Source organism: Colias eurytheme, chromosome 27 (assembly GCF_061535395.1).
Source record: "Colias eurytheme isolate Ceu_HAF_F1 chromosome 27, ilColEury1 Martin Lab GWU primary, whole genome shotgun sequence".
In the NCBI taxonomy this organism is placed as follows: domain Eukaryota; kingdom Metazoa; phylum Arthropoda; class Insecta; order Lepidoptera; family Pieridae; genus Colias; species Colias eurytheme.
In genome coordinates, this window is record NC_143006.1 from 1,492,510 (window position 1) to 1,516,135 (window position 23,626).

General features: G+C 35.4%; 1 protein-coding gene across 1 annotated transcript in view; it reads left to right on the forward strand.

Annotated features, from left to right (window-relative positions):
• The window catches only part of LOC149896758 (putative beta-hexosaminidase fdl), a 28,134-nt gene extending 5,925 nt beyond the window's left edge, over positions 1 to 22,209 (forward strand). Inside the window, exons 2-9 of the mRNA XM_090117212.1 lie at positions 3,131 to 3,340; positions 3,873 to 4,178; positions 4,319 to 4,430; positions 5,310 to 5,453; positions 7,290 to 8,627; positions 11,389 to 11,489; positions 21,579 to 21,696; positions 22,104 to 22,209. Coding sequence (XP_089973338.1) covers positions 3,131 to 3,340; positions 3,873 to 4,178; positions 4,319 to 4,430; positions 5,310 to 5,453; positions 7,290 to 8,627; positions 11,389 to 11,489; positions 21,579 to 21,696; positions 22,104 to 22,197 — 2,423 coding nt within the window. The 3' untranslated portion in view covers positions 22,198 to 22,209. The remainder of the gene's footprint in view (positions 1 to 3,130; positions 3,341 to 3,872; positions 4,179 to 4,318; positions 4,431 to 5,309; positions 5,454 to 7,289; positions 8,628 to 11,388; positions 11,490 to 21,578; positions 21,697 to 22,103) is intronic.
• The last annotated feature ends 1,417 nt before the right edge of the window (positions 22,210 to 23,626 follow it).

Here is a 23,626-nt window from a genome sequence, read left to right on the forward strand (position 1 = left end):
GCTTTGGAAACGCGGGCGAAGCCGCGTTCATAAATCTAGTACATAGTAACGTAGTAAGTAGTAGTTTATTATCTACTAGCTGTGCCGCGCGGTTTCACGCGCGTGGCTCCGCTCCAGTTGGTCTTAGCGTGATGATAGGTATATAGCCTATAGCCTTCCTCGATAAATGGGCTGTCTAACACCGAAAGAATTTTTCAAATCGGACCAGTCGTTCCCGTGATTAGCGCGTTCAACCAAAAAAACTCTTCAGCTTTATAATCTTACTAGCGACCCGCCCCGGCTTCGCACGGTTGCAATGCTGATACTAAATACACTACAGAAAAATTGTGAACGTTGTATAGGTATAAAAATATAGCGGCCCGCTCCGGCATCGCACGGGTATAAAATACATAGCCGGGCGGCCGCAAACGCTACGTCCCGCAATTTTTAAATCTGTAATATCTACGAAAATATTCACTTAAATCATACGGTGTAAAGGGCCATATAGATCTATATTAAATGAACAATGTATCAATGGTATTTAATTGGTTAAGGATTAATTCTGTATTGGTTAAAATCGCTTCGAAAATTAGCCATTATTTGTCGTAAAAAGTAAATGACAAAAAAAAGTTATTGTGGGTTATCCATAAGAGATAGACATATACCATCGCGGACTTTTCTGTACACCTTTTCAATGTGTATAATACTTAGTACATTATTTTGATAAAACTCGTAGGGTTCAGCCTGCGTTTGCAATGTAAGCGGAATAAATGTAATTTTTTACGACATCACATTAGAAACCTCAAAAATAACAGTACTTCTCCACTACTTAATGGATCTTATTATACATATAAACCTTCCTCTTGAATCACTCTATCTATTAAAAAAAACCGCATCAAAATCCGTTGCGTAGTTTCAAAGATTTAAGCGTACAAAGGGACATAGGGACATAGGGACAGGGAAAGCGACTTTGTTTTATACTATGTAGTGATATATAAAATTCTCGTGTCACAATGTTAGTCTGCATACTCCTCCGAAACGGGTGGACCGATTCTCATGAAATTTTCTGTGCATATCGGGTAAGTCTGAGAATCGGCCAACATCTATTTTTCATATGTACCACGGGCGAAGCCGGGGCGGACCGCTAGTATTAGTATAATTTGGAAAGTAAGATTAGGTCAGATTATATTGAATTTTTAAAAGTAAAATTCCAATAAACAATCAAAAAGCTATTAATCTCTTTATAATGTCAGTATAGATTTTCAAATCATTTTTTTCTTATCAAGTGGCGTTTAATATTATGTAATAATATGTAAAAAATAGTTTTGTAACATAAATACTTTATATAAATATGTAGTTAATCGATTTCTAATTACTTCACTGGGGGCAGTACATTTTACTAAACGTTATGAAATTTTTAACAATAAAACCCATTAGGAATTAATTACGAAAAGTCACATTTTATAGGAATCTTATAGTGATATGAGATAACAATTTAACTGAAGTAAACTTTAATTTTATTATTTACTAGATTTCCGCCCGCGGCTTCGCCCGCTTTGTCTAAAACTAATAAATACATAATATATAATACTAAAACCGTCCTCATGAAACACTATTAGAAAAAAAACCGTATCAAATCCGTTGCGTAGTTTTAAAAATTTATGCATACATAGGGAAATATCGACAAAGAAAGTGACTTTGTTTGATACTATATAATATAGATAAAATTTAGGATCTAAGAAGCAGGCTTACTTTAAACGCATACCTTATTTAAATAACATAGCAGCAAAATCACAAGCAAAATATATTAAAATAAATCGCATCATATACAACCTGAAAGAAGACAGTCAAAGACTTTCCGTTCTCTTGTATAAAATCTATGATAATAGACATGACGTTGTCTAATAAAATTGTTTACAAAAATGTATTCAGACGAGGCATCATGTTCGGATTGCAAATTGGAGTTAATTGAAAGGAAATGGACTGAAGTTTTACTTAGCTGGGTTAGTTTTTACTTTTTAACTATGTAAATGGGAGTATAATTTTAGTATGTACTAGCTTACCGCCCGCGGCTTCGCCCGCTTTGTCTAAAACCTAATAAATTATATACTAAAACCTTCCTCTTGAATCACTCTATCTATTAAAAAAAACCGCATCAAAATCTGTTGCGTAGTTTTAAAGATTTAAGCATACAAAGGGACATGGGGACAGAGAAAGCGACTTTGTATACTATGTAGTGATGTTACTGTAGTTTTCCAAGGGAATGTGTATTTTTAATTACTATCTTTCCCTGGTTTTCGCAAGATTTTACCGCCCTAGCTCAGCGTATAATATTTTCTTTTGTGCACAAAAAGAATATTAAATAATATTTTTGCTATAGTGCATTAAAGAATTAAGTTCTATCAAATTGTATTTCTTCATTGATCTTGGAAAAGTCACTAAGTGTGTTGTTTGTTGTTAAAATTTTCATTCTTGATGCGAATATTTTATCTTAAAAACTTTAAGTTATTAGAAACAGGAAAGATAGGTAGGTACGTAGAAATTTTAAATAATATTGTAATACTGTGATGCTATTCTGTTCCAATTAAAATATTAAATAAATTGACGGTAGTTCAACAATTTATACAAGTTTCATCTTTCATTGACGGTAGTTCAATAAATAATTATAACCTCATTCTTCCTATATTATGTTTACAGTTAAATAAATGCGTGTATCAAAAGGATGAAGTAATTGACTTAAATTTGAGAAACTTGGTGGAAATAATAAATAGATACAAAGAAGATATTTGTTCTGATGATCTGAACAGAGCACTGCTGTGTACTGATGATTTAGAACCTTATATTGGTTATAAATATCCAATATTACGTCTCAGGTATGTTATTCGTATAAATAAATTAAAGTGTCCGTCTGTCTTTTGAAAATAAATACGTTTTTCGTAGTGTTTATTGTTATTTAGTATTTACTTAACTTTGTCGTTAAAAGGACGTTTGAAAACTGTTTTTATATGTTCGTCTATTTGCTGGTTCGTAATGACTGAACCGATTTCTATACTTTATAAGATTAATATACTTAGTAAGATTTGTTTCTCCTTAACGAAGATAACGTCACAATTCACCACAAGTATTATTACAAAACTTATTTCTAACAGAGATTTATACGAAGCCTCCGATCAACCAAAGAAGATCTACATCATGACATCAATACTCCTCTTTCATTGCTGCATCAACTCACAAAATGGTCAAGTAGAGAAAGATATTTGTGAGAAACTTACTATTGAAGAACAAGAAATTATTCTCAAATTCTGTGAAGCATTAAGTGAAATGGAACCTACTGTTAATAATGTTGATACAGCTATTAAAGGTAATGACTGAATGTGCCCTAATTGAAGTTTGTGGTCAAAAATCGACCTTGTAACTAACGACCTATTACTTGCGTTCCGTAGTGCACGTTGAGACGTTGGACAAATCCGCAAGACATATCTGTCTTAATGTCGGGCACCATAATATTTAGCTCCTGTTGGTCTTAGCATAATAATATATAGCCAGCCTTCCTCGATACATGGGCTATCTAACATCGAAATAATTTTTCAAATCGGACCAGGAGTTCCCGAGATTAGCGCGTCCAAACAAACAGACAAAAAATCTCTTCAACTTTATAATATTAGTACCTATAGATAATGACGATATATGTATTAACACATTCCTTTATTAATACGAATGAGTAGAAGAGTCAATGTAACCATAGGAAACCATACATTACATTGAAATCAATTTTATATCATTTTTTTGTTTCTTCTTCTAAGCTTATAGAACCTAAACCTAATATTAAACTTTCTCAATAATTTTTAATAATAAACTTTATTAATATAAAACTCCCGTAATCAATTTTACAGAAGCCTGCGACTGTAAAAGCAAAACCAAAGACACACATCTACCCGACATGGACACATCCCAATCAACAATGCCGTCATCATCCGACACACTGAAACCTAAAAAGCCCACTTTAACATTCAAATCCTCAATAACTGTATTACCTTCTGTAATAACTGATGCATCTTTATCGAGATCGTCATTTGATGTGTATTCTGATGTTAATTATAAATCGTATGGGAAGGTGGATGTTAGTGATGTTATGGTGTCCTCTGATTCGAAGGATACCGTTGAGTTCAGGCCGCAAGGATTGCAGGATAGTTTTGAAAGTAAGTTTATTAATTATTATTACAGTGTTTGTTAGCTAATAAATATCACTTATATGACTTTTTTATATTTCCCATTGTATATATGCTATAAACTATAAAGTATAAACTAAATAAAATATATTATCACAAACGTTTTCAAGGACCAAATTGCAAAGTGGACTGCAACTGTGTAAGATGCAGCACGTCGACCTCAGACTGCGTGGATCCTGGAAGTTCTGTGGACAAGTGTCCACCTGAGGAGGAACACGTTGAGTTGAGTTCAGTTATACAGTAGACCCGCGGTATTCCGACAATCGTTTTGCAGGGCAGTGTTGGAGTATCGAATTTGTTCGATTATGCCTATAGATCCCTCTGTAGTCCGGATGTTTTTACGCAAGTGCATGTTGTGTATGGGAATTAAAACAATATCTTCCAGTAAGAGCACAGTAGTGGTGGCACGTTTTTTTGTACATGTTGTACACTGTTCAATAATGCATAATCGACGCGAAAATTGTCAAAAAATAGGTATTCAGTACCTATTTTTTGACAATTTTCATGTTACACACATTATAGATATGTCGGATTACAGGGGGCGACGGATAGGCCAGGGGCCGGAGTAACGCGGGTCTACTGTAGTAATGTTGAGTTCAGTTTGAGTGTTTGCAATAACTTCAGAAATTATTATTTTTTTATGTCACAGCAAATTAAGGGGCAGGTGGGCCACATGATGTTAGGTCGTCAAACACTAGGTTGAATTTTATGGTATTGGGCAGTCTATAAAAGCTATAGGAGGCTATAGGTTATTAATGAAATGAGTTTGAGTGTCTGTTAACGGTATCTCATAAAGTACTAGATTAAGTTGAATGATGATGGGTGGTTTATAAAATAATGTAATGTGTTAAATTTTGCAAAAGTGAGAATATTCTTTTAGGGAACAGACGAAGTTGTGTTGGTTAGGTGGTCTATTATTAAATTGTTCATCAATTAGGTACAAAAATATATAATAATGAATTAGTTGTTTGTTCAAACATAGGTGAATAGATTGACATTGATTGGCATTCTAACGTTACAATTTTTTAAACAAAATGCTATTAACTTTTGAAAATTTTCCTTGGTAACCGATTTGCCTTCATAACTCCTATTTTATCACAGGAAAGAATTCGACAAATGGAAGCTATACACGATAATATCAAGTGTGTTGGTGCTAATTGCTCTTGTTGTTGTGTTGTGTACAATACCACTGTGGAAGAGTAAGCCTAAAAAGGAAAAAGTGGTACGCTTGCATGAGGAGACTAGGTAAATGGAATAATCTTAATATATATAAATCTCGTGTCACAATGTTTGTCCTCAATGGACTCCTAAACCACTTAACCGATTATAATAATATTCGCACACCATGTGCAGTTCGATCCAACTTGAGAGATAGGATAGTTTAAACATGTAGGTACCACGGGCGAAGCCGGGGGCCAGGGCGGACCACTAGTGGAATAATAATGTATAGTTTTAGATAGCAAGGCATATAAGTTACGACTATACCGCTGTATCAAAGGGAACAGTTTTATAGTGACATAAAAATACATTAAAAAATTCAAAGGTACGATAAAATTTGAACATTTAGATTTGTTTTCGATAGCTATTCCACATCAGCTGTCAACTAGCATTGTGCTGCTGTACTGCTTGCCGAATCGGTGGTAAATGTTAAAACTGTTTTGACAATTTGAAAGTGCTTCTAGATGAAGTCTAATTGAATAAATAAATGTTTGATAGAGAAATTTCCAGCAGGACATTTAAAATAATGTTACGTAACGTAAGTAAGTTTAGGGTATCATTTTTAGATACAGTAGGTATAGACTGCATGGATACCAACCGTCGATACTTTGCCAGCTTCATAATATGTATTGCTAATCTCAGCAAAATTGCATTCACTAAATAAGTAAATGATTGTAAAAATAAATATACGAATCTAAATAGTTCCCAAAAATATGTAGTAAAATGAATAAGACATCTATAGATTTAATCACAGGAGTGAGTGGCATATTTTGGATGAATTATGTGAATATGTAACTTATCATACACAGGCAAAGCTATAAGATTATAGAATCCAATATGACGGCCATGATCAAGTACATAGAGGCGATTATAAAATTCCTTAGGTGTAAAAATCCGGTTAGGTTTCTAAATGGGCAATATGTTTAAGCGGGCTTAGAGATATAATAAGATTCTCTTGGTTCTAACAGTTATGAAGAATTCAGTTATAAGTCGTATTATGTATTTTGTTTTTTATATTTTCAGCTTAATAATTTTAAAGGAGATATTGACAGTTTAGCGAGATTCAATCTAAATATGTATATAATAGACTACAGGCCCGTGTTGAAAAAATTATGGGTCATTTGACCCACCAGGTGACCTATCTAGAACGATATAAGAGCATAAAATAATAAAATTCAGCACTATGACGTCACTTGTAAGCTGTCCACCTGAGTGCAGATGAGAATTCGAAGGTTCAGGTAGAGATTTTCTCCCCTTGTCTCCATGATTTTTGTACGGCGTTGCGGAATAATTGATTAAAAGTAGAATAGAAAAAGTATGACACAGATGCCGTACAAAATCAAATGACCAAATTTACCCCGGCAACTGTCGAAAAATAAAAATAAATTCCGACTTTGTGGACCACCATTTTTGTACGGCATCTGTGTCATACTATTTCTATACTGCTTTTAAGCCATTATTCCGCAACGCCGTACAAAAATCATGGAGACAAGGGGAGAAAATCTCTACCTGAACTTTCGAATTCTCATCTGCACTCAGGTGGACAGCTTACGAGTGACGTCATAGTGCTGAATCTTATTATTTTATGCTCTTATATCATTCTAGATAGGTCAGGTGGTGGGTCAAATGACCCATAATTTTTTCAACACGGGCCTGTAGTCTATAAGGAAATAATTACAAAAATTGTAAAAGTGTATGTTAGAATAAATAATTAAATTTTCATAAATATCGACTTGTTTTAAAATTAAATTTTCTGTCCCTACTTAATATATTTTTACTTGTCTCTGCTTCTAAATCTATTTCATAATTGTATTCCCTTTTATTAAATTCTGTGCAGATATAACAGCAACCTTATATTTACAGTTACTACCTACCAGACTGGCTATGGAAATGTACAGACGGTTTCTGTGACAAAGTGTTTCGTCCAAACACCAATGAAAGCATGTACACCTCAATGAGTCGTTGCAAACTGCTATGCTCTGGTCCACAATTATGGCCTCATCCGATCGGTTACACTTACTTCAGCAAAACCATCGTTACCTTGGCAACGAATAAACTAGAATATAAATTCCAATCAGTACCATCAGATGCAGTACACCAATATCTAGCTGAAGCGTTTAAAATATTCCTAAAAGATGTAGCAAGACTGGAAAAGATAGATACGAAATCTAGGAACAAAACTAGAGAACCCGTGAAGAAGATGATAATACAAATTGATGTGGAAAGCGATCCTGATCCAAGGCTTAGATTGAACACAGAAGAAGCGTATACGCTTAAAATTGAAACAATAGATAATCAAGTATTGATCAAAATAAGCGGTGTATCTTTCTGTGGTGTACGACACGGCCTCGAAACATTGAGTCAAATAATACTACTAGATCAGAGTACTGGAAGTCTAATAACACTTTCACATGCGGTTATTAAAGATGCACCTAGCTATAAATATAGAGGACTCATGATTGATACAGCAAGAAATTATATACCAGTTATAGATTTGATGCGAACTATAGATGCAATGGCGATGTGCAAACTAAACACATTTCATTGGAGAATATCAGACATAACAAGCTTTCCAATGGAATTATTAAGTGTGTCAGAGTTGAAAGAATTTGGGGCGTATGAAAGATCTATGATTTACACAAGAAAAGACGTTAAATCGATAGTAAAAAGAGCGGGAATTCGTGGTATTAGAGTTCTAATTGAAGTGGCTTTACCAGGTCCTGTCGGAAGACCATGGATGTGGCTACCAGAAGCCACTTGTCCAACTAAAGATGAAAACTTTACTTGTAATAATATACCGTGTTTACGCCTTCCAATGCAAGCTTCTGTATTCGACATAATACAGAATATTTACACAGAAATATTAGAACTAACGAACGTTGATGATATTTTCCATTTAAGTGACAGTATGTTTTCTTTTACGCATTGTAATAACTTGCTAGAAGATAGAGAAGGGTTTTTAGATAAAGCGTTATTTCGTTTGAAGATGGCTAATAAAGGGTTCCTTCCAAAATTGCCTATAATATGGTATTCTAATCATTTGACGAGGGACTTCGAAGCAAGAATTTGGGATAGATTGGGTGTTCAATTGTATCTTTGGGATCAGAATCCGCAGGAGTATTTGACCAAATTCAAAGTTATACATTCGACGAAATGGGACTTGTCGTGTGAAATGAACAAGCAAAGGTGTATTAAATACAGGTACGTAAAAAATGTAGCTCTTCGTTTTTTGTAGGACTTATTTGTTTATGTAAAATTTTATAACACTTTTCACTTTCCTGGAGATAGCAAGTTGAGGGCAATTGAAAATAGCTGATAATATTAATTCTGAAGAAGTAGTACTCTTATTTCGTACCCAGTTAATAAGTCACTAGGATGACAGAATATTCATAACACTAATTGATAAAAAAAAGACGGGTTGCACTGGGGGAGTGCCGGCAGAAGTGAAAACTTGATTATTAACGTTGAGCATGTTTGATATCCATCCGTCTTACGCTTTTTCGATCAGGTCACGTGTCCTGACGCGAGTTTAAGATTTTATACCCATTACAGAAAAAGTGCTCAACGCCGCTAAAGAAGTTTTCACTTCAAAACTTATTTTTTTGTATCTATTAGTCATTACTTTCAATCTTATTCACCTGTGGTCTTACATTTTCTATTACTTCACCATACTATTTCCGTCATAAGTTATTTCACAGAAATTACTTCCATTCATAGCTACATAGACACATCGTATAAAAGTAAATGATACTAAATACTAATAAGCGAAAGTTACTCGACCATATGTTTACAACTCCAGTGCTTTGAAAAACTTGTAATAATTAACTAGGTACGTGCTATAAGAGCGAATTTACACTTGAAGTGAGGTAAATTACTAGATTAAAATAGATTTTTTAAAGAAATATGAAAGTGTGTAAAATCTCTTTAGGTGGGATTATCCAGCCTGAGATTACTTAAATGTACACAAATTATAAATGAATAATATTTAAAAATAGAGAAAAGGCAAATAAATATGTTATTTTTCTTTATCATTCTATTAGTACTATTACCACAGAATATAATATAATAGTACTACTAATACCGAAAACGTTTTTTGTTTGTGAAGCTGTAGATATGGTAATCTCTGGATCTACTGAACTGATTTTGATTATTCTTTTACCAATAGAAAGCCACGTTAATTTTTAGTATCATTGGCTATATTGCACGCCTCATAAGCGAAGCGTTGAGGTGGGTACTACTGTCACTTCGCGCAAAACATCTGATTTTTCAAACTTAAAATGTCTTTATGTATCATACATTGCACTTGTAAGATAATACATACACACACATATTAAGAAAAAACACTATTTTTAACGTTCATGATATTTTTGATGTCATTTTTGTTATTTAAACTAGTTAAAAAACAGTTTAAAAAAGTTCTGTCTTGGACGTCCGTGTGTCTGTATGTGCGGATCCTTTTTCTTGTTAACACGATAGCGACCGAAATACTTTACTAATCGAGTCTTTTTTTTTCTCTTACGCTTGAGTATGCTCAGGAATAGAACCCTTTCATTTTTCAGGGTCTGATTCGATGTGGTTTAATTGTTATTAAATAAACAAAAATAATAATTAATAAATATTTATTAAAAAAAATTATGAGGCGTGCACTTTTGGATTTTCCAAATTATTTTTTATATCGGGATAACACGGAACAAGTGGGTAGTTTTGCATTCATTATTATTACTATCAGGCCATGCATTATATCCGTTTTTAAAATTCAATATCGTGACATATTATTAGATTGAATAGCCTATTAATGTAGGTCATTATGATTATCTTATCCTGTTAGTTTTATGGTGTTATATGTTTAATATGGGTATACTAGTTTCAACACATAGATTTTCTTATGTGAAATACGGATGAAAAGCTATTATTTTGATCATGAATTGATCTATTTACAAACGAAATTTCAGCTGCAAAATTAGTGCAGTAGTTTTTGCATGATATACAGTATTGTTGCACTTATTACATAATTTAGATATTTTCAAAGTCATACAGCTAATTAACATTCGATACATGAGAATTGGCAAATAATTCCTTTCCGATGTAGTTTTTCATAGTGTCTGGACAAAAAAGATCAAAGACTATTAAACAACTATGTAAAACCGGATGCATGATTATTCATTTATTTTAATGTAGACATTGCATAAAGAATTTATAACTAGCTGCACCTCTTGGTTTCGCTTGCGTTGACCTTGGGTAAAAAGTATTCAATATTTAACGTATATCAAGGAAGACAGACTTACAGACTCATTTCCATATTTTTATTAATTGTTATTTGCAAGTTGGCTATTTGCAAGCCTATACATTATGAAAATTGAAAATTTGTTAATAATTATGTGTTTTCCCCACTTTTCATAGTACATTCTTATTTCTTATAATCTACTTAGTTAGTCTATTGCAGATTATTACTTCTCAATTACTATAATCTATGCACTTATAAGCAAAAAAATGATGAAAAATGCAATGCCCTTTTTTATAATTTTCTTAGTACACACTTTCTCAAGTACCTAGGTAAGTTAGATACTGTATGCATTTAATTAAAAAAAAAACACATTAATTCATATTTATTTTATAAGTATAGTATAGGTATTGATATTTAGAGTGTGATTTTATAAACAACTAACTTTAAAAAAAATTAAATTAGGTATAAACTAAAACCTTCCTCTTGAATCACTCTATCTATTAAAAAAACCGCATCAAAATCCGTTGCGTAGTTTTAAAGATTTAAGCATACATAGGGACATAGGGACAGAGAAAGCGACTTGTTTTATACTATGTAGTGACGTCACTGCCCAATTTCATCAAAATCCTTTACTAGTAGTTTCGTCATTCTCTACCAAAATCCATACGTCAAAACTATTTCTTTTAATGACTTTAATATATTTAATCAGTATAAAAGCCATCTATAACCCGTTCCCAGATCTTGGCAAGACATGTACGCGTGGAAATCATGGAGAAACTTGGAGGTTTTCACGATAGAGGGGGGGGAGGCGGTGCTCTGGACGGATCTGGTTGATACCGGTTAGTTGATAGTGAAAGTGACGTCAGAATATATTGATTGATTGATGCGATCCAAATAAGAATAGGAATTGCCACTTTGTTCCAAACCTAATCTATTTCTATCTATACTAATATTATAAAGCTGAAGAGTTTGTTTGTTTGAACGCAAGAGGCAAATATTAGAAAAATAGTTTTATTAGTAGCCGGATAGTGTGGTTAAAAATAAGCTGACACTTTAAGAGCCAACAAAACGAGTGAGAGAATTCAAAATTAAGTTTTCCTATTATGTATTGCTGTCGCGTTATGCCTCAAGCCTCCCCCGTAGAGCGCGACAGGGATAACTGCAGCTCAGGCCGAAAATACCTATAGGAAAATTACGCAAATTCGACGTTCCGTAGTCGCCACTCGCCTGTTTCCTCCTCCAATACTGGAAAAACGGCTCTTTTGTTTGCTCTTAATTTTGTTTGAATTTTCAGCTGTCCGCTGCCGTCGTCTTGTCAACAAAAAATGTTAGATCGCATACAATAGCGATATTTTGACCGCCTCCTTGGTACACTGGTTGACGGCGTGAGCGTAACACCGAGAAGTCCGGGTTCGATTCCCGGTGGAGACGAAGAAAAAAAAATTCTCGTTCTGGCAGGACACAGAAGGCTGATCAACTACTTGTCTTTTAAGAAAATCGATCAGTGAAACAGATGTATGAATAATGCATCTGCCCCTTACCCCACTTGGGGACACGAGACTTCACTTTATACAATTAGCGACATGAGTAATTTACAGTTTCAGATTGCAATTAATTATTCATCAATCATCATCATCATCTGCAAACATTTTCTTCAACCATACATAATATTAGGTACATTCATCTTAATTCTAATAACAGCCCATACTTCTAGCCAAAATGCTGAAATAGCATATTATGTAAATGAACAGACTTCCTTACAATGTTTTTCTTCACCGATTATACTAAGTAACGTGGACGGTGGATAATGAGCAGATAATTTGAGAAATCAATTACTTTGTTGTTGTAACAAAACGTTTTTTACTTTACGTCCGGTATTCACTTCAGGTTATAGAACCTAAACAAATATAGAAAATATATCGAGCTAGCTGTGCTCCGCGGTTTTATCCGCAGTGAGTTTCAGTAAGCTGAAGAGTTTGTTTGTTTGAATTCGCTAATCTCAGGAACTGCTGGTCCGATTTGAAAAATTTTTCGGTGTTAGAGAGCCCATTTATCGAGGAAGGCACATCTTATCATCACGCTAAGACCAACAGGAGCTGAGCAATGCGGGTGAAACCGCGCGGAACAGCTACTCATGGATAAAGACAACGATTTTGGTATCTTTGAATGTTGCCTCGTTTCATTTCTGACACGTGTGCTTGACACACACGCTGTTTTCATTTTAGTTATTTAAACGATAGGTTTTAATTATTTTTATTTATTGTTTGTTTCGCGTATGCAATTAATTGTTTATTATCTTAATATATATAAATCTCGTGTCATAATGTTTGTCCTCAATGGACTCCTAAACCACTTAACCGATCATAATAAAATTCGCACACCATGTGCAATGGTGATCCAACTTGAGAGATAGCATAGTTTAAACATGTAGGTACCACGGGCGAAGCCGGGGCGGACCGCTAGTATTATTATAAAACCGAAAAAATACGTTTAGCGCTAATTTCAATCACTCGGCTAATATTAATTGCTCGTCACTGTCGTTCATGTCATGCACTAAATACAATTTGGTTAATAACGAAATATACTTAATATACATAAATGGCGGTTCTAATAGGAACATTTACATGATTATTAAACATTAATAAACTATTAACCTGTTTTAATTTGTAACTTGTGTAATGGCGCGTGCAGTTTTGTTCCTGTGCTGTGCGCATTTTGTGTAATTCTCGTTAGTCAAAGACAGAAAAATATAGTAAACATGAACCCATCAGTCCTGGTATCACAGACACAATAGATTTTCTATTGTGTCTCGCCCCGATCGGGGCTTACGGTGGTCAATGGGCTAAAATTTAATAAAAATACGTGTGGCACTCGAGGACTGCTGCGGTAATAGCCCAGTGAAATTAGGTAAAAAAAGGGGTCAACCTCGGAATGAAAGATAATAAGCTGGAAATTGGTAAAAACCTTTGTTTTGTTACCCTAAATATTGTCTCAAAAGTCACAAATGCTATCGTGTCCGCGTCTTAAGATATTGAAGGTCAAAGGTCACAAAAAACGATTTTTCGCGAATATCTCGGTTCCTATTGCCTAAATGATATTTTCACCTATTATGAAAGTTGGAGAGTATAAAATTCTCTACAACTTTTGTCTAAACTTTTTTTTTATACGATCAACCGTTTTTGCGGTAGAGCGCGAAGAGTGCGCAGCGTACAGTCATATATTATGAGCTAATGCAGGGTCAAGCGTGAGTTGGCCCTCTGAGTGAAGCGAAATTGGACCAGCGAGGGGCTGAACGGCTGGTTTAGAGTCGGGGAGATTCGACCGGCCCGACGGCCAGGGCTAGGTGTGGCCCAGCGGCCGCTGTGTGCGGCGTGGGATGGCGACCAGAGGTCGTGGCTTGGCGGAACCCGTGTCCACTAGGCAAAGGTGGCGCTGAACGGCAGTCGGGGTTGGGAGGCCTCGACTGACCCGACGGCAGAGGTCCTGTTTGTGGACCAGAGAGGAGCCGGCTTTTATGTGGCGGTGGATGGCGGCCAGAGGTCGCGGCGCGGCGGGCTCGCTAGTTTAGCAAGCCACGCCGTGCAGCGGAGGGCGGGATCCCGACGCGTCATTGTGATGACGCGCGGAGACTCCTGCAGAGAGGTGTGGGGCGGCGGCCGCTGTAAAACGGCCGTCTGCCAACTCGTAATCCGGTCCGTGGGGCCCGACCGAGGGCCGCCACCTCTGGTGAGGTGGGGGCTGCGAGGTAATCTCTATAAAAGTGCGCCGGAGGGTCCCCCGACGTGTATTTCACACATCGGAGGACCTTGCGGCGTGCACCCTCCGGCCGGACGGTGATGGGGTCGGGGGTTCGGGGGAACGCGGATGATGGAGCGGGGAAAGATCCATTGTCTGCGCGTTGGTGGCGTAAGCCTTCGTTCCAGCAGTCACCAGCGAGGGGGGTTCTAGTGGTGGGCCTGGAAACGGGCATCTGCTGGGCGGGACACGCGGTAGAGTCGTAACCGTTCCCGCAGTTCCGTCCAAAGCAGCGCGATGGAAGAGAGTGGGGTTTTAGTCGGTAGAAATCCGACATAACCACGGCTCCATCCCCGGGAGCCGGGGGTATCTAAGAAGATTTCCCCACTATAAAAAAAAAAAAAAAGGGTCAAGCGTGAGTTACGGTTATAATTAAAAAAATTATAATTATTAAGCAATGCCCATTATTTCTGTACTTATTCTTAATTATTTATATTTAATTATTCAACTATAGTATATTATTAATTCTGGATTATCTATTTTAGTTATATTTTAAAATAAAAAGACAGTAAGGAAATATATTTTAGATATATCTTTATTTTTCACTAGCGGTCCGCCCCGGCTTCGCCCGTGGTACATATTTCGCAATAAAAAGTAGCCTATGTCCTTTCTCGGGTATCAAAATATCTCCATACCAAATTTCATGTAAATTGGTTCAGTAGTTTAGGCGTGATTGAGTAACAGACAGACAGACAGAGTTACTTTCGCATTTATAATATTAATAATATGAGATTGATATGTTGACGGGCTGCTACACTTGTTGGTGGAAGTGTTGACAATTGTACAGGTTTATTAAGTTTTGTTAATTTGATGAATTGCATGTAGCGGAAATAATCAAGGTTGTCCTCAGATTCTGGAGCATTATATAATGCCAAAAAGATGCGCACTCCATTTTAAAATAAAGTTTGTACGGGGCAGTTTTCTTGTTGAAATACTTCCACCAGTTTATCCAAATTGGTAATTTTCTCCAATGCTCTAGTAACAGTTTTTTTTCTTTTTTTTAAATCGGCTATAAATAGAAATGATCATAGGGTAGGGACAAGTATTTCCAGTTATATAAGTATTTAAAAATTTACACGCTTTAAAGGTAGTATTATATATAACGTCGTTTTATTTTAAAATATAACTAAAATAGATAATCCAGAATTAATAATATACTTTAATTGAATAATTGCTTAATAATTATAATTTTTTTGTCAATAATTGACTCTATACAACGTACTGATAACCGTAACTCACGCTTGACCCTGCATTAGCTCATATATTATGACTGTACGCTGCGCACTCTTCGCGCTCTACCTCAAAAACGGTTGATCGTATTAAAAAAAAAGTTTAGACAAAAGTTGTAGAGAATTTTATACTCTACAACTTTCATAATAGGTGAAAATATCATTTAAGCAATAGGAACCGAGATATTGGCGAAAAATCGTTTTTTGTGACCTTTGACCTTCAATATCTTAAGACGCGGACACGATAGCATTTGTGACTTTTGAGACAATATTTAGGGTACCAAAACAAAGGTTTTTACCAATTTCCAGCTTATTATCTTTCATTCCGAGGTGAAACCCCTAATATGACTGGGCTAAAAGCTATTGCATAGCATCGCATCGCTGTGCCGGTTGGAGTGGGGGGTGTTGGGTTTTTTCAATTTTTACATTCGGTCGCCGCGCTCAGTCTGAGATAAAAGCTATGCAATAGCTTAAAATGTCTCTATAAAATGTATGGGTATAACCGCGAAAAATTGTCCCGTTACATTCATGACATCATAACAAACGTTACATACATGACTGAATGTTACTTACATGACCATTATAAAGCTTATAGACCGGGAGATACTGACACAAAATTTCGAGTCATTTGTAACAAGGATGGCGGTTCTACAGGGGTCTTAGTACGCAATGACAAAAAGAAAAATGATGGTGTGAACGCTGGTACCGGTGGCTAAGTCGCGTGGGCGTTTGTCGAACTCGTCGGAAAAATAGCGAAAGTCAAACGATTTGTAACACAAAAATTTTAGAATTTGCCGATAGCCCATAAAAAAGTAGTAGGCGGTAGTGTCATGCCATACTTTTCCGGTGTGACTTACAGCCCGCCATACCGACGCGAATGTGTTGATTTAAATAAAACAATCATTCAACCATTTGTACCAGGCTAACTTTTGCACAGGTAACTATCGTCGTGCAGCCATTTACGAAAATCGCCATGCCATACTTTTCGGACGATTTCAAATGGTCGCCATACCGCCGAAAATCTGCAAAAAATTTTTATTTCGCCAAACTTTTTGTACCAGTATTGCATTTGGATTTTTGGAGAGTATTTGATAAAATGTGACCATTATTATATTTGCCATACTTCTAGTAGGGGGAAAAAGTGCTGTCATACTTGAAAACTTAATTTATTATTAATTTATATAAGTGAAGATTTCCAACACATAGCTCTTTGAAATTTTGTATTTATATTTGTTGATCCTCAAACTTACAGGAAAAATAAGTGCCATACTGTTACAAATCGTTTGACTTTCGCTATTTTCCGACGAGTTCGACTAACGCCCACGCGACTAAGCCGCCGGTACCAGCGTTCACGCCATCGTTTTTCTTTTTGTCATTGCGTACTAAGACCCCTGTAGAACCGCCATTCTGTTACAAATGACTCGAAATTTTGTGTCAGTATCTCCCGGTCTATTAGTACATATATCAGTTATCTTTTCTTCCTAGCATTAAAAAGTTAACGTCGACATGGTGTCTTACACTCACACGACAGGAAAAAATGGAGATTTAGGTAGGTAAAACCAATTCATATCATAAAATAATGAATTAAAACAAAAAGATGCATAAATCAAAATTGTATTGAAAAAAATTGATATTTTTATCCGCTTTTTATTCCTTTCTGCATTTTTCGTTTGTAGTTCTTTATATTTCTCGGGATTTTGAACTTGTAACTTCTCTCGATATTTTTTTTGCCTTTCGGCATTCGTCAACGCCATCTGTAATTTGATTTTCTCATTTGAAAAAATAATTAATAAAAAAACTTAAAAAAAACCCGACTGACACTGCAAATTCATAACACGCAGTCGGAGGCTACACGGCTACAAAATATTACTGGCCTCTACCCATTCTATACATCTTATATAGCCTCCGACTGCGTGTTATGAATTTGCAGTGTCAGTTTTTTATTTTTTTTATTAATTATTTTATTTTATTCTTTTTTTTGTACAATCAGGTAAAAAATATTAAGGTAATGGAAAACTATAGATAAAGACCAATCCAATGATATCTTGCACATCGAAATCCGTTCAGCCGTTTAGATTTGAAAATATTATCGTCCTTTTTTCGCGCAATTTTTTAATAGACCTATGTGTTCTAAGCCTAACAACATGTCATAACTGTAACGTAACACATTTCGTTACACATCGTTACAATCATGACAAAAAATGCGGGCGACATAACCTTAAATTAAAATTACTACTCGATTGTGAATGCTAAGAACCACGAAGTAGTCTTATTCTTTAGTTTTATAGTAAACCTACGTAAAGATTTATAATAATAAGACAGAATATATATACTTACCTCGCAATCGAACACTTTAAATACCCTTTTTTTGAGCGACAAATCTCACATCAACACAAAACACCATTTCTCTCAAAGAAAAAATGGCTGCTTTTGTTTTTTAAATGTTGCCAGCATGCCAAATAGTGTTGCCACTCAATAAAATAAGAGAAGGATTCTGATAATTCTTATAGTATGGCAGTTAGAGACGTTACATACGTGACGTTACACACGTATAAAAAAAGTGGACAGTTTTTAAAATAATAATAAAAAATCGATTAAGGCCTTGTGCATTAAAAGATTTTTATGTACATGTTGAATAAGAACCGAATAACTTAAATTTTTCATAAAAATGCGAGTCAGTCATACCATTTCGTAGGGGTTATCAGTTTTTGTCACAAGGGTGTTAGGTGGACAAATATTTTTTATATGGACAGAAAAGTGGAGCCAGTAAAAAAAATATAAAATAAAATATTTCTGCAAGAGATAGATTGAGTTTTATGAAATAATCTAAAAGAACACAAGCATACCTTTTATTACATATCTAACAAAACACTTGTCGTCAAAAAACGTTGATGCCATATGAGAAATAAAATGGGAACATTGAAAAAATAATTCATGTACAATTTTTCGCGGTTTTACCCGTATGTGTATAGTTGTAATGTATGTTGGATTATTACTATTGACTACTACTGACTATAAAGGAAATCTGTGTGTTTTAACCGACTTCAAAAAAGGAAAAGGAGGTTCTCAATTCGATCGTATATTTTTTGTGTGTTTGCGCATAACTTCGTTGCTTATGAACCGATTTTGATAATTTCTTTTTATTAGTAAGATTTCCGGCAACCTAAACTTCAGTAAATGTTATTGTCGCCTGAATGTTTGTTTCCATGCACTTGATAAGAAAATTGGATTGATCATGATAATGAAAAGGCTTTAGGATATTACTAGCGGTCCGCCCCGGCTTCGCCCGTGGTACCTACATGTTTAAACTATCCTATCTCTCAAGTTGGATCGAACTGCACATGGTGTGCGAATTTTATTATAATCGGTTAAGTGGTTTAGAAGTCCATTGTGGACAAACATTGTGACACGAGATTTATATATATTAAGGTTACCACCATACATATATTATTAAGTTGATAGCAGGTATTGAAGGCACTTCTTACAGCGTAAAGCAAACAACCAAAGACCTAGGTACAGAATTCTTTCTCCAATAAATACTTATGTACTGCAATAAAGAGAATTAAGAAATATACTAGGAAATAAGTATTATGGTGGTGTTAAGTTCACTGGGTCTTCTCTCGCAATCAATAAATGAGCACTATAATGGGGGCACATGTCATGGTCAGGCAACTGTCAAAGGTTAGGTATATGTAGTCTATTAGAATGTAGGTGTTTATTCATTTGTTATTTCTAATAGGGTACTCTGGTGTGCACTTTTTACAGAGACAAAGCTTCCTTTCGATTAGATACTTAGATACTAACTGTGCTCCGCGGTTTCACTCGCATTGCTCCGTGCTTTCCTCGATAAATGGGCTATCTAACAACGAAAGATTTTTTAGAATCGGACCAGTAAGTAGTTCCTGAGATTAGCGCGTTCAAATAAACAAACAAACTCTTCAGCTTTATAATATTAGTATACATTGTTACGGAATAATCGTCTGTGCACACCTAACGATTAAGTACACCCTTATAGAGACGAACTGATTCCATGCCATAATCCTGTTGTTTGCCAGTTTTAAGGGCACACCACGTGTTACAAGCGTCACGAAAGGGATCGAGGAAGTATACAGAACAATTTTATTTCCATGTTATTCGCCGATTGCACTTGCTGTGATTCAGATTGTGTCAAGTAGGTTATTATTGATGTCAGCTGTGCTATCAGGTCAATGCCTCTTAAATAGCATCATTGTGATTACATGCGCTGAATTCTCTTTAAGATTATTACAATGTTATCTTTGGGGGTGGATTTTATGTTGTTGTTTATGATGAGGTTTGTTTTGGTTCCTGACTTTATTCGAGTGGTAACTTGTTTAAAATTTTTAGCTAGTTTGGGTGTCAGTCTTCATTACTACAAAATGTATTTTTGTATGACTTATTTAATGTATATGTATTGTTATTGTTACTATGCGGGTTTTTATCTTTATAAATGTTCTGGGTAACAAACATATAAGCGTCAAAATTTTCACAAATCAGTGTTATCAATTTCTTTACAACTACTGAGATTCTTGCGAAATCTTCTCTGTAGAAACTGCTTTCAGAACCGGTGGTAAATGATAACTCTATGTTATGACGATTCAAAAGTGCTCCTAATTGAATAAATACATGTTAGAGTTTGAGCTTATAACATTATGTGTCTTATCCGTAATGCCTTATGTTTAAAGTAAGATAAAGTATTAGGAAGGTTTAGTGCTAAAAATAAAATCTGGATAACATTGTATTCGCTATAAAATTGACTTCTTTACACTGACCAAAACCTTGAAAAGTTTTGGACAGTCTGTGGTCTGCAAATAATTAAGTGGGTCAATGATGAAGGTTGTTTGATAAGATTAGATTTAATAATTAATAAATATATTAGATTGTTATATGGTAATGAAAAGAGCATTGGATATAGATACAAATAAGATAATTCTGCTGACAGTCTAAGTGTGGTGGCTCAGTGGTGAGGACCTCGGACTTCAAATCAATAAGTCCGTGGTTCGAACGAGGCGAACGCGCAGGAAATAAATTGGTTTTTCAATTTATCTGCGCATGATATAACATAACCACTGCCCGAACGGTGAAGGGAAATATCGTGAGGAAACCGACATGTCGAAGGATGAAAGGAAGGTTCGACGACATGTGACATCTGCCCGCACTTGGCCAGCGTGGTGGATTATGCCCTGTACCCTCATAGGAGGCCCGTGTCTCAGCAGTGGGAACGTATATGGGCTGATGATGATAGGACGAGTATTGGATATAAATTTGAAATCATATTATTATAGATGTTTTTCCCCAAATAATAGAACATTGTAAGAAAAAATGAATGAATAAAATGTTCTTAATTCTAATATTAGTCGTGCACGCATGACAAGCACGCCCGTGTACGCACGCAAATAAACGTTTAGTAGTGAAGTGTATCGTTTAGAAGTGTCACGATACACTTTGTATAAAATACTAGCTGTGCTCCGCGGTTTTACCTACATTATATAGCCGTCCTCGAAGGCTATCTAACACTGAAAGAATTTTTTAAATCGGACCAGTACTTCCTGAGATTATCGCGTTCAAACAAACAAACTCTTCTGCTTTATAGTATAGATGCATGTCTGTGTATAGATGAGTAATAGATATATTCATCAAGAATGACCGGTTGGGTTCGATTCCCGCCCTAGGCAAATATTTGTGTGATGAACATAGATGTTTGCTCTGTGTCCGGATGTTAATTGTCTATATGTATGTATGTATTTGTTTAAAAATTATATATTATATGTATGTTTATCAGTCATCTGGTTTCCATAACACAAGCGAAAGCTTAGTATAGGATAAGATCGTGCTGTGTGTGAAAATTGTGATGAAATATTTATTTATTTCTATTTTTTTTTGAAGGTAACCTAGACGACCATATCTGGCCTCGTACGGCAGCGGTTGCAGAGAGGCTCTGGTCCGATGTGGTCGCCAATTCGAGTGCCAATAAATATGTGTATGCCAGACTGGATACCCATCGGTAAGATCATCAATTCATCAGCTTAACTTAGTATTCACCTCTTTTAAAATCGTAGGTATATTATCTACTTATCGGGAAGAGTGTTTTACTTGTGTTATTAGTTTTCTTAAGATTTTTCATCGTTGATGTCTTCAATTATAAGTCCATCTGATTATTTTCAACAAACTAGCTGTGCTCCACGGTTTTACCCGCAGTGCTCCGCTCCTGTTGGTCTTATCGAGATGATATATAGCCGTCCTCGATAAATGGGCTATCTAACGCCGAAAGAATTTTTCAAAACGGACCAGTAGTTACCGAGATTAGCGCGTTCAAACAAACAAACTCTTCAGCTTTATAATATTAGTATAGAAGTATAGATATATACACAAAATTTACTGTATAATAAATAGGTAACTATGGTTTTACAGTTGGCGTATGTTACTCCGTGGCATAAAGGTGCAACCGATCTGGCCGGCCTGGTGCAGCTTCCATCCCAGCAAATGTCTTCAGAAAATAAATTAATTTACTATACAAGTTTGTTTTACTGTATTTTACCCAAATCTTTATAAAAATGCAAAGAAAAGAACAAAAATGTTGAACTGGGATTCGTACCCACAAATCATCTTAAAAAAAAACAATTTTATTTTCAGAAATGAGCACATTGTGTTCTAGTATTTTTATGGTTCTGAATTTTTAAAGTGAAAACTTCTTTAGCGGCGTTGAACACTTTTTTTGTAATGGGTATAAAATCTTAAACTCGCGTCTGGACACGTGACCTGATCGAAAAAGCGAGACGGATGGAGAGTAGACAGCTATCCCCTCTCTATTACGCGCGTTTTCACTTCTGCCGGCACTCCCGGAGTGCAATCCGTCTTTTTTTTAAACAATATTATCACTTATCTAGTTGTGAAAAGATAAATAAACTTAAGTACCGTAGTTTTCGGTTAGATGGTAAAAGAAGTTATGGAAAATTTTAAATACGTACCTTAGGTACTTAAATCTCGGAAAAAATCAACTAACGGTGCATTAACATCAAACGAACATAGAGTATAGGTAGAGCATTCTTTCGTGATCTTTCAGTATAAACGAAAACTCGTATAAAGTGTTGTTCAGTATTAGAACATTGCATAGAATATTTTCATACGTACTAAGAACAACGAAAGCTACGTCTGTTTACTCTAAAATAATTTGACATAGTGGCGTTAGAATGAGCATTCGCTCGTTTGATATAAATGCACAATCAAAATTCTCTAATACAAATACGAATTCATACACATCAAATAATAACTTACCCGTGAAGAAAATCGATCAGTTAATAATATGTGAAATAATGCATCTGCCCCATAACCACAGATTAGAGAATAGTTACTTCGTAACCATAACCCCAAGGGGACATAGAGTTTCAATTTAATCTATTGTGTTACCTAGTTATTAAAAAGAGCGTGTGTGCCGTGCTCACGTGTCAGAAGTGAAACTTCTTTGGCAAGATTCAAAAATACCAAAATCGCCTTACTCCAGGACGTTACGGTATTGGCATGACGCGACCTTGAAATTTTACTCTCAACGCGCCTTTAACTTGAGATATGTCGGAGCTCTTTTTAATTCTGTAGCACAATTACAGCCCTTATCTTATATATAAAATTCTCGTGTCACAATGTTAGTCTGCATACTCCTCCGAAACGGGTGGACCGATTCTCATGAAATTTTCTGTGCATATCGGGTAAGTCTGAGAATCGGCCAACATCTATTTTTCATATGTACCACGGGCGAAGCCGGGGCGGACCGCTAGTTATGCTATAATAATATGAACTAGATATCTTGACAGGTAGGTCAATATTTCAGTTAAGGTTATTGCACACAGTAGGTATATATTTTCAAACATTTCTTGATTATTATTTTGTAAAAAAATATAACACATAAATTTGTTATTAAAGTAACTTATATATTACTA